This window comes from Triticum dicoccoides, chromosome 5A (assembly GCF_002162155.2).
Source record: "Triticum dicoccoides isolate Atlit2015 ecotype Zavitan chromosome 5A, WEW_v2.0, whole genome shotgun sequence".
Lineage (NCBI taxonomy): Eukaryota > Viridiplantae > Streptophyta > Magnoliopsida > Poales > Poaceae > Triticum > Triticum dicoccoides.
In genome coordinates this window covers 266,298,711-266,314,715 of record NC_041388.1, presented here as the reverse complement: position 1 = coordinate 266,314,715, position 16,005 = coordinate 266,298,711, and the positions used below count along the sequence as shown (strand labels likewise).

The window sequence follows — 16,005 nt, the reverse complement described above, 5'->3', positions numbered from 1 at the left end:
AACATGTTGCACAAGCTTAGGAGAGAATGAAATTAATGATATGTAATTGCCCTACTCATGGTTTAAATTTGTGGATGATTGTTCAGAATTTTTATGCCGGATTGAATTTTGCTTCTAGAAATATTTTAGATTCGGCCGCGGGAGGCACTTTTATGGAAATCACTTTAGGAGAAACTACTAAACTCCTAGATAATATTATGGTTAATTATTCTCAATGGCACACTGAAAGATCTACTAATAAAAAGGTGCATGCGATAGAAGAAATTAATGTTTTGAGTGGAAAGATGGATGAACTTATGAATTTTTTTGCTAAAAAGAATGTTTCTCCTGATCCTAATGATATGCCCTTGTCTACTTTGATTGAGAATAATAATGAATCTATGGATGTGAATTTTGTTGGTAGGAACAATTTTGGTAACAACGCGTATAGAGGAAATTTCAATCCTAGGCCGTATCCTAGTAATTCCTCTAATAATTATGGTAATTCCTACAAAAAATCTTATGGAAATTATAATAACATGCCCTCTGGTTTTGAATCTAATATTAAATAATTTATTACTTCGCAAAAGAATTTTAATGCTATGATTGAAGAAAAATTGCTTAAGATTGATGATTTGGCTAGGAACGTTGATAGAATTGCTCTTGATGTTGATTCTTTGAAACTTAGATCTATTCCACCTAAGCACGATATCAATGAGTCTCTCAAAGCCATGAGAATTTCCATTGATGAGTGCAAAGAAAGAATTGTTAGGATGCGTTCTAAGAAAGATGCCTTTATAAGAGCGTGTTCTTCTGGTTGCTATGAACATAAAGATGAAAATCTAAAAGTTATTGATGTGTCCCCTATTAAATCTTTGTTTTGCAATATGAATCTTGATAATGATGGGACTGAATATGATCCACCTTTACCTAGAAGGCGTTCCAAGAATTCGGAATTTGTTGATCTTGATGCTAAATTTGATAAAAGTGGGATTCAAGAAATTAAAACCCTAGATGTTGCTAAACCCAGTATTATGGATTTCAAGGAATTTAACTATGAAAATTGCTCTTTGATTGATTGTATTTCCTTGTTGCAATCCGTGCTAAATTCTCCTCTCGCTTATAGTCAAAATAAAGCGTTTACTAAACACATCGTTGATGCCTTGATGCAATCTTATGAAGAAAAACTTGAATTGGAAGTTTCTATCCCTAGAAAACTTTATGATGAGTGGGAACTAACTATTAAAATTAAAATTAAAGATCATGAATGCTATGCTTTATGTGATTTGGGTGCTAGTGTTTCCACGATTCCAAAGACTTTGTGTGATTTGTTAGGTTTCCGTGATTTTGATGATTGCTCTCTAAACTTGCACCTTGCGGATTCCACTATTAAGAAACCTATGGGAAGAATTAATGATGTTCTTATTGTTGCAAATAGGAATTATGTGCCCATAGATTTTATTGTTCTTGACATAGATTGCAATCCTTCATATCCAATTATTCTTGGTAGACCTTTCCTTAGAACGATTGGTGCAATTATTGATATGAAGGAAGGAAATATTAGATTCCAATTTCCATTAAGGAAAGGCATGGAACACTTTCCTAGAAATAAAATTAAATTACCTTATGAATCTATTATTAGAGCCACTTATGGATTGCCTACCAAAGATGGCAATACCTAAATCTATTCTTGCTTGTTATGCCTAGTTAGGGGCGTTAAACGATAGCGCTTGTTGGGAGGCAACCAAATTTTATTTTTATTCCTTGCTTTTTGCTAATGTTTAGTAATAAATAATTTATCTAGCCTTTGTTTTGGTTGTGATTTTTGTGTTTAATTATTGTTTGTGCCAAGTAGAACCGTTGGGAAGACTTGGGGAAAGTCTTGTTGAACTTGCTGTAAAAAACAGAAACTTTAGCGCTCACGAGAACTACTGCCATTTTTATTTGGAAAGTGATATTTAGTTAATTATTTTTGCAGATGATTAATATATAAATTCCTCAAGTCCAGAAATTTATTTTATAATTTTTTGGATTCCATATCTTGCGCTAGCTACAGATTACTACAGACTGTTCTGTTTTTGACAGATTCTGTTTTTCGTGTGTTGTTTGCTTATTTTGATGAATCTATGGCTAGTAAAATAGTTTATAGACCATAGATAAGTTGGAATACAGTAGGTATAACACCAATATAAATAAATAATGAGTTCATTACAGTATCTTGAAGTGGTCTTTTATTTTCTTTCGCTAACGGAACTCACGAGATTTTCTACCTTAAGTTTTGTGTTGTGAAGTTTTCAAGTTTTGGGTAAAGATTTGATGCATTATGGAACAAGGAGTGGCAAGAGCCTAAGCTTGGGGATGCCAATGGCACCCCCAAGATAATCTAAGTACACCTAAAAGCCAAAGCTTGGGGATGCCCCGGAAGGCATCCCCTCTTTCGTCTACTTCTATTGGTAACTTTACTTGGAGCTATATTTTTATTCGCCACATGATATGTGTTTTGCTTGGAGCATCTTGTATTATTTGAGTCTTTGCTTTTTAGTTTACCACAATCATCCTTGCTGTACAGACCTTTTGAGAGATCCATATATGATTTAGAATTTGTTAGAATACTCTATGTGCTTCGCTTATATTTTTTGAGTTATATAATTTTGCTCTCGTACTTCACTTATATCTTTTAGAGCACGGTGGTGGATTTGTTTTATAGAAACTATTGATCTCTCATGCTTCACTTAGATTATTTTGAGAGTCTTAAATAGCATGGTAATTTGCTTAAAATCCTAATATGCTTGGTATACAAGATTAATAATAAAACTTTCTTATGAGTGTGTTGAATACTATGATAAGTTTGATACTTGATAATTGTTTTGAGATATAAAGATGGTGATATTAAAGTTGTGCTAGTTGAGTAGTTGTGAATTTGAGAAATACTTGTGTTGAAGCTTGTGATTCCCATAGCATGCACGTATGGTGAATCGTTATGTGATGAAGTCGGAGCATGATTTATTTTTTGATTGCCTTCCTTATGAGTGGCGGTTGGGGATGAGCGATGGTATTTTCCTACCAATCTATCCCCCTAGGAGCATGCGCGTAATACTTTGCTTTGATAACTTGTAGATTTTTGCAATAAGTATATGAGTTCTTTATGACTAATGTTGAGTCCATGGATTATACGCACTCTCACCCTTCCACCTTTGCTAGCCTCTCTAATACCGCGCACCTTTCGCCGGTATCATACACCCACCATATACCTTCCTCAAAACAGCCACCATACCTACCTATTATGGCATTTCCATAGCCATTCCGAGATATATTGCCATGTAACTTTCCACTGTTCCATTTATTATGACACGCTTCATCATTGTCATATTGCTTTGCATGATCATGTAGTTGACATCGTATTTGTGGCAAAGCCACCATTCATAATTCTTTCATACATGTCACTCATGCATCATTGCATATCCCGGTACACTGCCGAAGGCATTCATATAGAGTCATATTTTGTTCTAAGTATCGAGTTGTAATTGTTGAGTTGTAAGAAAAATAAAAGTGTGATGATCATCATTATTAGAGCATTGTCCTAGTGAGGAAAGGATGATGGAGACTATGATTCCCCCACAAGTCGGGATGAGACTCCAGACGAAAAATAAATAAAAGAGGCCATAAAAAAAGAGAAAAGGCCCAAATAAAAAAATGAGAGAAAAAGAGAGAAGGGACAATGTTACTATCCTTTTACCACACTTGTGCTTCAAAGTAGCACCATGATCTTCATAGTAGAGAGTCTCTCATGTTATCACTTTCATATACTAGTGGGAATCTTTCATTATAGAACTTGGCTTGTATATTCCAATGATGGGCTTCCTCAAATTGCCCTAGGTCTTCATGAGCAAGCAAGTTGGATGCACACCCACTTAGTTTCTTTTTGAGCTTTCATATACTTATAGCTCTAGTGCATCCGTTGCATGGCAATCCCTACTCACTCACATTGATATCTATTGATGGGCATCTCCATAGCCCGTTGATACGCCTAGTTGATGTGAGACTATCTTCTCCCTTTTTGTCTTCTCCACAACCACCACTCTATTCCACCTATAGTGCTATATCCATGGCTCAAGCTTATGTATTGCGTGAAGATTGAAAAAGTTTTGAGAATGTCAAAAGTATGAAACAATTGCTTGGCTTGTCATCGGGGTTGTGCATGATTTAAATATTTTGTGTGGTGAAGATAGAGCATAGCAAGACTATATGATTTTGTAGGGATAACTTTCTTTAGCCATGTTATTTTGAGAAGACATAATTGCTTTGTTAGTATGCTTGAACTATTATTATTTTTATGTCAATATGAACTTTTGTCTTGAATCTTTCGGATCTGAATATTCATACCACAATTAAGAAGAATTACATTAAAATTATGCCAAGTAGCACTCCGCATCAAAAATTCTGTTTTTATCATTTACCTACTCGAGGACGAGCAGGAATTAAGCTTGGGGATGCTTGATACGTCTCCAACATATCTATAATTTTTGATTGCTCCATGCTATATTATCTACTGTTTTGGACATTATTGGGCTTTATTATCCACTTCTATATTATTTTTGGGACTAACCTATTAACCGGAGGCCCAGCCCAGAATTGCTGTTTTTGCCTGTTTTAGTGTTTCGAAGAAAAGGAATATCAAACGGAGTCCAAACGGAATGAAACCTTCGGGAACGTGATTTTCTCAACGAACAAGACCAGAGAGACTTGGACCCTACATCAAGAAAAGAAACAGGAGGCCACGAGGTAGGGGGCGCGCCCACCCCCACCAGGCGCGCCCTCCACCCTCGTGGGCCCCCTGTTGCTCCACCGACGTACTCCTTCCTCCTATATATACCTACGTACCCCCAAACGATCAGATACGGAGCCAAAAACCTAATTCCACCGCTGCAACTTTCTGTATCCACGAGATCCCATCTTGGGGCCTGTTCCGCAGCTCCGCCAGAGGGGGCATCGATCACGGAGGGTTTCTACATCAACACCATAGCCTCTCCGATGAAGTGTGAGTAGTTTACCTCAGACCTACGGGTCCATAGTTAGTAGCTAGATGGCTTGTTCTCTCTTTTTGGATCTCAATACAATGTTCTCCCCCTCTCTTGTGGAGAACTATTCGATGTAATCTTCTTTTTGCGGTGTGTTTGTTGAGACCGATGGATTGTGGGTTTATGATCAAGTCTATCTATGAATAATATTTGAATCTTCTCTAAATTCTTTTATGTATGATTGGTTATCTTTGCAAGTCTCTTCGAATTATCAGTTTGGTTTGGCCTACTAGATTGATCTTTCTTGCAATGGTAGAAGTGCTTAGCTTTGGGTTCAATCTTGTGGTGTCCTTTCCCGGTGACAGTAAGGGCAGCAAGGCACGTATTGTATTGTTGCCATCGAGGATAACAAGATGGGGTTTTCTTCATATTGCATGAGTCTATCCCTCTACATCATGTCATCTTGCTTAAGGCGTTACTCTGTTTTTAACTTAATACTCTAGATGCATGCTAGATAGCGGTCGATGAGTGGAGTAATAGTAGTAGATGCAGGCAGGAGTCGGTCTACTTGGCTCGGACGTGATGCCTATATACATGATCATACCTAGATATTCTCATAACTATGCTCAATTCTGTCAATTGCTCAACAGTAATTTGTTCACCCACCGTAGAATACTTATGCTCTCGAGAGAAGCCACTAGTGAAACCTATGGCCCCGGGGTCTATCTTTATCATATTGATCTCCTACTACTTAGTTATTTTCTTTGTTATTTACTTTGCCTTTATTTTACTTTGCATCTTTATCATAAAAATACCAAAAATATTATCTTATCATATCTATCAGATCTCACTCTCGTAAGTGGCCTTATAGGGATTGACAACCCCTATTTGCGTTGGTTGCGACGAGTTATTTGTTTTGTGCAGGTACGAGGGACTCATGCGTAGCCTCCTACTGGATTGATACCTTGGTTCTCAAAAACTGAGGGAAATACTTACGCTATTTTGCTGCATCATCCCTTCCTCTTCAGGGAAAACCAACGCAGTGCTCAAGAGGTAGCACGGACCCTACGGGTCTTGTCCATCACATCATTATCCTAATACAACAGATGTCTATGGTTAGGAAACTTAACCATCTTTGATTAACGAGCTAGCCTAGTAGAGGCTTACTAGGGACACGGTGTTTTGTCTATGTATCCGCACATGTATCAAGTTTTCGGTTAATACAATTCTAGCATGAATAATAAACATTTATCATGATATAAGGAAATATAAAATAACAACTTTATTATTGCCTCTAGGCCATATTTCCTTCAAAATCATCACCGGAGGCCATCTTCATCATCCTGGCGGTCTCCATGACGAGGAGGGAGTAGTTAACTCTCGGGGCTGAGGGTATGTACCAGTAGTTATGTGTTTGATCGCTCTCTCTCTCTCTCTCGTGATCTTGATTTGGCACGATCTTGATGTACCATGAGCTTTGTTAATATAGTTGGATCATATGGTGTTCTTCCCTCTCTATCTTTGTTGTGCTGAATTGAGTCTTTCCCTGTGAGGTTTCATTATTATCGGATTGAATATTTTGGATTTGAGATCACTTGATGTATGTCTTGCATGTGTATACTCGTGGTGACAATGGGGTATTATGTTGAGTCACTTGATATATGTTTTGGTAATCAACTTGCGGATTTCCTTGGTGACAGTGGGGTAATCTAGGCACATAGGTTGATACACGTTTTCATCCTACTTTCTCTGATAGAAACTTTGGGGTACTCTTTGAAGTTATTTGTGTTGGATTGAATGTTATGTATCTGAAGTTGTTTGATACATATCGAATAATTGACTCACGAATACTTGTGGTGACATTGAAGTATTTATGTGACATTAGAGTTGATTGATGTGTATCATATGGTGTTATTGTAGTACGAACTCTAGGGCTATTTGTGACACTTATATATGGCTCAATAGATTATCGGAAAGATAACTTTGATGTCGTTCGCTACCTACAACAATTTCACCTTATATTCTCCGCTATTGATAAGAACTTTGGAGCGATTCTTTGTCGCATGTTGAGGGATTGTTATATGATGCAATTATGTTAGCATTGTTGAGATATTGCACTAGTGAAAGTATGAACCCTAGACCTTATTTTTAAGCATTGATATACCGTTTTGCTCATTGCTTGCTACTTGCTACCTTACTGTTTTTATTATTTCAGATTATAGAAACCTATATCTACTATCCATACTACACTTGTATCAATATCTCTTCGCCGAACTAGTGCACCTATACAATTTACCATTGTATTGGGTGTCTTGGGGACATAAAAGATTTCTTGTATTTGATTGCGGGGTTGTTGGAGAGAGAGACCATCTTCATCCTACATTTTCCATGGATTGATAAATCTTAGGTCATTCACTTGAGGGAAATTTGTTGTTGTCCTACAAAACTCTGTGCTTGAAGGCCCAAAAGAGTCTACAAGAATAAAGTAGTGTAGTAGACATCAAGGACGCCTCCAACGATGAGCTAGCACCACCCTCCTCTTCCTCCGTGGCACCCTCCTCCTCCGCTCCACCCTCGCTGGTGCATTGCACCATCACCATCGGCGAGGCCCGTTGCCCATTATACGGACATGGTGCGGGAGGAGCGGGAGGACCGGTTCCGGGTGACGCGGGCCAATGCCAACTACAATCACAACCTCCTCCAGAAGTATCTGCAGGCGGAGGAGCAGGTCGTTGCCAGCAGGGCGGTCGCGCCGGACGCGGACCTAGCGGAGCAGGAGGCACTGCTCGAGTCCTACCGCTTCGCCCATGAGATCCGCATCACCCGCTGGCGGTACCGACAGCGGGTGGCAGAGGTGGCAGCCGCCAACAAGGAGTGCGACAATGAGGCGGGCGAGACGTTATTCGGCGACATCAACGACGAGGAGGTCGAGCCCGGCGCCACGACCACGACGAAGTTGGCATGTCTACGGGCGCCGTTGGCAGCGAGGAAGAGTAGTGCACAGTAGGTCGCCGCCGCTCGTGTCCCGGGAAGGCCACGCTCCTCCCCTCCTGTCAACGCCAAGCTTGGTGGGATGAGCATCTTCGGCCGATTAGTCGCTTGGCAGCAATGTGGAGGCGGACTGCTTCAGTTCCTGGGGCTCCGGGGGCGGAGGTTACGGAGGCGGAGCTGGAGAGCGTCGAGGCGGAACTGAAGATGGTGAAGTTTCAGTTCTCGGGGCTGATGATCAGACACGGGGACCGGACGCCGGCGATCATTTAGATTAGGTATTAATTATACCCCAGAGCCCGCCTAGCACCGCTTTGATGTATTTGTAATGAAATCCGTCATGTTTACATGAAATCCGGTCGTGTTTATATAAAATCCGGACTTGTTTGAATGAATTTCGTCCGGTTGGTTCATGTTGTTGTGAAAATGTATGCGGTTACCGTTAGATGGCTGCCTCTCGCATCTGTATCCACGAACGGATGCGGGAGGAAATTTGCGGGTTGCCGTTGGAGATGCCCTTACCTAGGATAAAGTTAATCGGGGAAATTTACTACTCCAGCAGCCTGCCTCAGCAAATGAAAGATAGTTCTTTTTGATGGAAATCTCACTTAAAATTGCTACCAATTTTCAACGATGCTACACTTGTGTCGTGGGATCCGGTAGCACCGCTCTAGTGTGGCATGATCCATGGCAAGAGCAACCCCTCAGGCAAAAATTTCCAAAATCTCTCTCTTTTGAAAACAATGGTAAGATCTCTTTAGCAAACATTGGAATCAGCTCTTCAGAATTGTCAGATAATTTTCAAACCCCCGTTTCCGCTCAAGTATTTGAGCAATACAATGAGATGAAAGATTTAGTTCTTCAAACATGCAATCCTCCTGCCAAGGATAAATGGAACTATAAGTGGGTTGTAACTGGATACTCCTCAATCAAAATGTACAACCGGGTGAAAGGGAAATATGTTGCCCACATTATTTTCAAATGGCCTTGGAAAAGTGACAACAGAATTAGGCAAAAAATATACGTATTTTTTTTGGGTGCTTCTGCATGACAGAGTCAACACTAGAAATTTGCTGAAAAGGAAGACATTCTACTTTGAGTGCTATGATTGTGTTTTCTGCAACGAACAAGCTGAAGAGACCTCAACGCACCTCACTCTTTTGGGATTGCACATTCACTCGGGACAGCTGGCTGGCCCTATTGCCCAATAAAAGAAGAGGGATATCCATGTTGATGAAGTAATTTAAATCTCTCTTGATTTCCCTAAAACAGTTGCCATGGATATAATAATTTTGGGATTCTGAAATATTTGGAATCAGAAAAATGGCAAAACAACTAGAAATGAAGTGCCAAGTGTTAACACCTGGAAACATTTACTCAAACAAGATCTGATGCTTCTGAGACATAGAGTAAAGAGCAAGAATGCAGGGTGTTAGGAAGGCTGGATTGACACCCATCTATGATGCTGGTGCCTCTTTTTGTGATCTCTTAATCTGATTCCTATGTTTCCTAAAGCTGTTTCTCTTTTCAAAGGGTGCTAGAGCTGGTATTGGATAGGACATTTGTTTGGTTTTTCTTTTTGCTTGTAAATATGTAGTGGTTTATATTTAATTAATGTATGAAAATACCGTAGAACAACTTCTACGGTTCTGGGCTTCAAAAGAAAAGGAACATCAATCCATGGACATATACATATAGATAAAGATAGATGGATGGATAGATAATGTTTATCCACTGTTATGCTTGAATAGATACATCACTTTCGTTTGCCAGAGCTTATCTGGCTTGATCCACGTCACACACGATGATCATGTAAATGTAATGGGAGCGATGATGGTGACAACGACCACGGATCCATGGCACCACACCAATTTACTAATTTACACATGAATTGATTGAGAATGACCGGCCACTTGAACAAGATTTTTTTTAGTTTCCCCTTTTTATTGATCAGCAAACCAGCTCAAGTCATGTGCATAGACAACTACTAGTAGATCACACTGATTGCTCATATCTGCTGACAAAAGATGGTTATGTTGCAAGGCAGGTCAAATTGATGATACTGAAGGATTATTATGGTGATGCTAGTTCGACAGCCATTGCCAGGCAATCTGAAACCATGCAACATACTCCAGTACTCTAATTCTTGCTAGAAAGGAAATGACCAAGAACTCCTCTAATTCTTCGTAGCAGCTTATCATATGAGAGAGAGAAACATATGAAGCAATCCAGGACCGATAACCGGGGAAAGAAAAGGCTACAACATGTGACATAACTTCCATAGTTCCATAACATTTGCCAACCAACCACTCTTGGTTCGGCATTTCATTTCCAGGGATTCAAACCCGTCGGTTTCAGCGGGGATCGCTCTGTTCAAGGATACCTTAAGGCCACCCCCGCGAAAATTAGAGGGGCCTTACAAGCAGCAGAAACGAAAAACAACAGCGGCGCGCGCGGATCAAATTTACACATCGGAAAAAGCTTGCAATGTACAACTGGGTCTATTGCAGCAGTGGGTAGGATGAACCTGAAACTGCAGAAGCTGTTATCACCTCACCCTGCACGCCGGCACGGCAGGGGAGCACTTGGGGTTGGGAATGGCCCTGCAGTGGACGCTGTTTCCGGTCAGGCTGCGGCGAACTCTATAGTCAGGGAGGCCACCGGCTTGAACAATGGCTCCATCACTCCCACCGCCACTCTGCAATGGCTCGAGCGTCTCTACGACATCGCTCATCAGGGGCCTGGCCTTGGGGTTCTGGCTCAGACAGTAGTATGCAAGGCTGCAGGCCTTGTGAGCTGCTCTCACTGAATACTGTCCCTCCAGTTTTGGGTCGATGATTTGGTGAAGCCGCCTCTTATCGCTCAGCTTGGGGCGAACCCAGTCAACCAGGCTGTGCTCCCTGCTTGCCCGGGATTTGTCGATGGACTTCCGCCCTGTCAGGAGCTCGAGAAGGACCACACCAAAGCTGTAGACATCACTTCTAGCTGTCAAGTGACCTGTCCAGTAGGTATATTCATGAGGTTGCCAGGAGAGACAAAAAAGTTACATGCATTCTTGCGTATCGCCTCGAAAAATAATTTTTTTACAAGGTAAAAAAACTATTCCACATAATACATGATATATTTGTGCGTGATCTCAGATCATGCAGTTTGGCGGTAATGGCATTGTGGCATTATTAAGCGAATTTATTTACCAAAGATATTGTTGGAAAATGAGGGTAATACCGGTCATCACATATTCAGGGGCGGCATAACCGTATGTTCCCATCACCCGTGTTGATACATGGGTCTCATCACCTTCTGGGCCAGCTTTTGCCAGGCCAAAGTCTGACAGTTTAGCAGTATAATCCTGTGGCAATGTAAATAAGAGGCAAATGTCATTATCACAAACAATTAGGTATTTCTGATGGATATGCAAAGAACTAAGAAGAAAAAAAGAAACATGGCAAGTAGCCAAGTATGAACACTCAACAGAGTCCAGCAGAATATTTGAGGTCTTGAAATCCCTGTAGATAACAGGCCTTTCAGCATTGTGGAGACAAGCCAACCCTTTGGCAGCTCCCAGTGCAATAGACATCCTAGTTGCCCAGGGTAAGGGAGTAGCGGTCTCTGAGGGGGGAAACAAGAGAAGGAGTTAGCAAAACCTTTTTCGCTGTTTCATATACAAGTTTAACCCAAAATAAAAATATAGCTCATACAATAGGAGAAAGAATAAACTAATAGGCAATTTTTGCAATTTGGATATAGCTCGTAAATAAATTTTCAACAAATACACAACAAACAGACCAGATTCAGGCTTCAGCTGCAGAAGTGAAGCACTGGCAGTTACATGTGGAAATTACTAGTTTACTGGATAATCTCTAACACAAATGCTGATGATTAAGTTCAAATCCTGAACTGAGTCTACCAGTATCTGTTTCCAACAAGCCGAAAGCTGATTTTATATGCCAAGCAGAACTTATTAAGCTATTCTAGATCAGGGAAGATACAGAGAACTGGGCATTGCTCACTTGGCTACATGCGTGAGTGTATAAAAATGCCTAATGCTACATGGCAATGAAAAGTTACATCACACCGATATACTGACAAGAAAATAATATACTTCTATTATCCACGTTGTGGTCAGCATGACGATGGTGTTGATCGCATTAGAGAAAGAATCGGGGGAATATATGTAAAGATATGGCGCCACAGAAATTCTTTTATGATATCATGTGAGCTGCCAAGAGTAGTAGATGTATTACTTCGAAACAAGTGGTTTTCCAGACTTCCTCGAAACATGAACTCATAGACAAGCAGCCTGTGGTCATCTTCACAGCAATATCCAATCAACTTTACTAGGTTTGGATGTCTTAGCTGCCCCAAGAAATTAACCTCAGTCTGACAAAGAAATAAAAAATGAGTAACACATTGAGAACTTTTTAGGAAAAGAAAAACAAAGAAATGACTTAACAGGGTAATAATATGACCAAAGCCATTGAACACGGTTTCTAAAAAACAATATGATAACCCTGGCATCGTTCTTCATAGTTACATACGAAATCAGTCTCTTTGGTTGGTGTTGTTGCTTGTGCTGACCATAGCACTATTATGTTTCCAAATCCAATACACGATAATGAATGCATGATTTTAGTAACTACAGGCACGACTCGGGGGCTACGCTTATTTCATTCACATGCACGATAAAAATAACCTTTTTCAACTTACGAATTTTCCAGTTTCCACATTCTGAGTAAATTAGTTACAGCAATACATCTACTACTCTCAATTAAATGTATACTAAAGAAAACGTTTTTTGTCATTTTTTCATTTTAGTGTATAGAGAATTATCCTGACCAGGCATGCTAATTTGCATGATATTAAGAAAATTAAATGTGCATGGAGTTCTCAATAAGGTTTCTTATGTGCTGGTGCTGCAACACATAACATGCATAACTAGATATATCATAGTTCTTGTAATAATTATTAAATTTTCAGCATGCCAATGTACATCGTAAACACTATCAGGCATGACAAAACGGAATAACTTGGTTACTCACTAGCCATTCTCTGTGCCCTTGATGTCCATCTTTGTTGAGCACCTTGACGGCAACAGGCAGTGATTTCAGGCCAACCCTGACATTCTCATCTATGTAACCCTTGTAAACAGTCCCAAAGCCTCCTTCGCCAAGAACATAATCGGCCCGAAAGCTCTTTGTGATTGTTTCAAGCTCAAACAACGTGAATGCAATCACATTGTTGTATATGGAAATGTTCTTGGCATCTTCGATTTTCCTAGGTGTTGGAGGGTCACTCACATCTGATGAGGTGCGGGTGTGCTTCCTATCTGCAAGAGCATTCTTGTCGGAATGTTGTAACAAGTGGACTTGCTGAACTGAAAACATACCATTGCAATGACAGAAAAATAAGTTCATGTTAGTGCCATTTATGCATCAGTTGGATAAACTAAAAACAGACTATCACATTAAAAAGGGTAAAGCATTACAGATCTAATACTTAGTTTTATAAAGAAATCATAAACCATGGAATTCAAGAAAAAAAAAATCGAACTCACTCATGTAGTACATAGAGCTGAGTGAAGGTGATTAGTTTGAAAATTACAGAGGGATTGGATTATCAGCAATATTATTATTTTGACAGGCATAATTAAAGAGAGAAGAAAGACAGTTAAGTCTCATTCCCAAGCGCATCAACTTTCTACATTAGCAACTCTGTAAATTGTAAAAGTAACATGAAGACAAGTGAAATGAGAGCAGGCCATTGAATGCTGGCTTGGACTATGTTTCTGAGTATAAGAGAGAGAAAAAAGATTGCACACGCGCAAATTAGTTACAGCAAGGGGTAAACAGGACCACCAGATCTACTACACAGTTGCAGATTGCTTTTTAAAAGGCAACTTGGTACTAGAAGAGATTATGTTAACCCAACGTGCAGGATCATGGCTTTCTTTTTTCTGAAAATCTGAAAGTCAACAGTACAGAGTGAGGGAGGGCAGAGATTGCAGCCGCCTCCAGTTCCACTGGGGCAAGGGCCTGTAAATATTTCCCAATGAGCTCAATGAAGCAGGATTTATGATGCAAGAACAAAGAAGATAAGGAAGGTGAGAAGAATGCCAACTTGGGCAGCAAATGCAGGAGGCAAGAAACCACGGTTGAACAAAAGTTGATACTCATATCAGAGGAGAGAAATCAAATGGGGATTCAAGACACCACAGTTCACCAAAAAAGAAGATAAAATTGGAGCAAAAAATGCAGATTCTATACCCAAAACCCCCCGTTCGAATACAGAAGAAATATTTGTCAGGACGAAAGTTTAGATTTCAATCAATCAAAACCCTCTTCCGCAGTGCCGATTCGGAACAGGCCCTAGAAGAAAGAAAGCCCGAATTCGCCGCACAAGTCACCAGCCGGAAGATCCTAATAAACCGGACGCCGTCACAAAAATCGAAGCAAAGAATGTTCTTCCGGCGATTCCACCAGGAATTCCATAACGCGGATCTCAGGACCCACCGGCCCCCAAAACAAGCATCGGCAAGAAATCCCCAACCCGGCGTCGGGAAGGGTGGCTAAGGAGGAACAAGCAAGGACCTTGCGCGTGCGCGGCGACGACGGCATTCTCCTCCCGCGTGCCGCAGTTCCCCATCTCTGCCCTCCTCGTCTCGCTTGCGGTGTGGTGGTTGGCGGGGCTCTTGTTCCTCTGCCGGCGGTGGCCCAGCCTCTCATCTCATCCTCGGCGGGCCAGCGAGCTTCATCCTTGAGGAGAGGAGAGAAGAGAAGAGAGGAGAGGCAGCGGAGAGGTGTGTCCTCTGGGGAGCAGCGGAGCGGATGGCTGTGCGAAACAGGAGCCGGCAGGAAGGGGAGGCACCGGCGGCAGAGCCTTAACCGTTACTCACTTGTGACGAGTGACAGGCAGGACTGATGAGTGATGGGGGAGGGGTGGTGGCCGTGGCCGTGCCTGTGGCTGTCCTCAAAAAGTACCACCGCCATTTCACTTCATTTCATCTTGACATTTTTTCAGAGAAGTTCATAATGGGTTGGTGGTAGCTCGCTTTTTCATATTGCTGAACTTTTGCAGCCCAATGTGATACCGGTATGGAGGAAAAATCTTCAGAGATTAATAACCAGGGGATGCAGAATTAGTCTCCATCGTAGAAACAGGGTCCGTAAACAGTTGACTTGGTGGATTTGTTTGGGAATCCGGCACCGTGTGGTACAAATGTACGAACCGTGAACAGACGGATCCACCGCCTGCCAAAGATTCCTCTTGCTCCGGAACAATTCTTTCACGAGTGAACAATGCTCATGGACTTGACTTGACTAACAAAAAAAAGAGAGGGTTTACAGTTCTTTGGCAAGTGAACAATAATGATTTACCTGCCATTTCAACAGACAATCTTATTTGTTTATAGTCTCAAAACAAAAGGTGTTGCGCTGGAATCACATTACGTGGCTTTGGGGAATCCAGCTACAGAAGAAAAGGGAAAGACAACGCTTTGATCTTGCATAAATAAATTATAGGAATTTGGTTTTAGGAACAAGTGGTAACCCTTTTCCAACCTTATGGTACAACCGGAGAGCGGATGGGTAAACCACTTATTGAACATGATTTATCAATCTATGATCATTGGATACCGAAGGTTTTTTTTTTGAAAAACCCCCCACACATTAATCAATTAATAATGTTATTACAATCGTTCATTACAAAATTCACCACACAAGGCGGAACGCTATTAAGAAGAATCCCATCAGATTTACTTATAAAGCTAAACTTCGCAATTTCATGAGCCACCTTATTAGCGTTCCGATTAATTTTCGCAATTTTAAAATTCTTAAGCATCTTCGATATACTCAAGGCTTCTTTCTTCAGATCAATGAGCGAGGACCTGTCAAGATTCTCATTTGCAAGGAAAAACGGACAAAAGCACAATCAGTCTCCAAAATAATGGACTGTGAAGAGTAATACCTATATAAAGGCCTGCGAGGCAAGCACGCAGCTCAGCTTCATTCACGCTGTAGCACTG

General features: G+C 40.8%; 1 protein-coding gene across 1 annotated transcript; it reads right to left on the bottom strand.

Moving 5' to 3' along the window:
- Positions 1–10,202: 10,202 nt before the first annotated feature.
- Positions 10,203–14,921, bottom strand: LOC119300924 (probable serine/threonine-protein kinase PBL8). The gene is made up of 6 exons (XM_037577827.1): positions 14,573–14,921; positions 13,025–13,359; positions 12,230–12,365; positions 11,458–11,594; positions 11,211–11,334; positions 10,203–10,982 (listed from the first exon to the last, which is right to left on the bottom strand). The coding sequence occupies exons 1-6, from the start codon at positions 14,625–14,627 to the stop codon at positions 10,534–10,536; spliced, it is 1,236 nt and encodes a 411-aa protein (XP_037433724.1). The 5' UTR covers positions 14,628–14,921; the 3' UTR covers positions 10,203–10,533.
- Positions 14,922–16,005: the final 1,084 nt, after the last annotated feature.

Excerpts from the sequence above, each read along its gene's own strand:
- LOC119300924 (XM_037577827.1), bottom strand. The coding sequence starts at position 14,627 with ATGGGGAACTGCGGCACGCGGGAGGAGAATGCCGTCGTCGCCGCGCAC. Across the intron at positions 11,595-12,229 it reads GGAAAACCACTTGTTTCGAA|AGACCGCTACTCCCTTACCC; the intron begins GTAATACATCTA and ends TTCCCCCCTCAG. Across the intron at positions 10,983-11,210 it reads CCCTGAATATGTGATGACCG|GTCACTTGACAGCTAGAAGT; the intron begins GTATTACCCTCA and ends CCTACTGGACAG.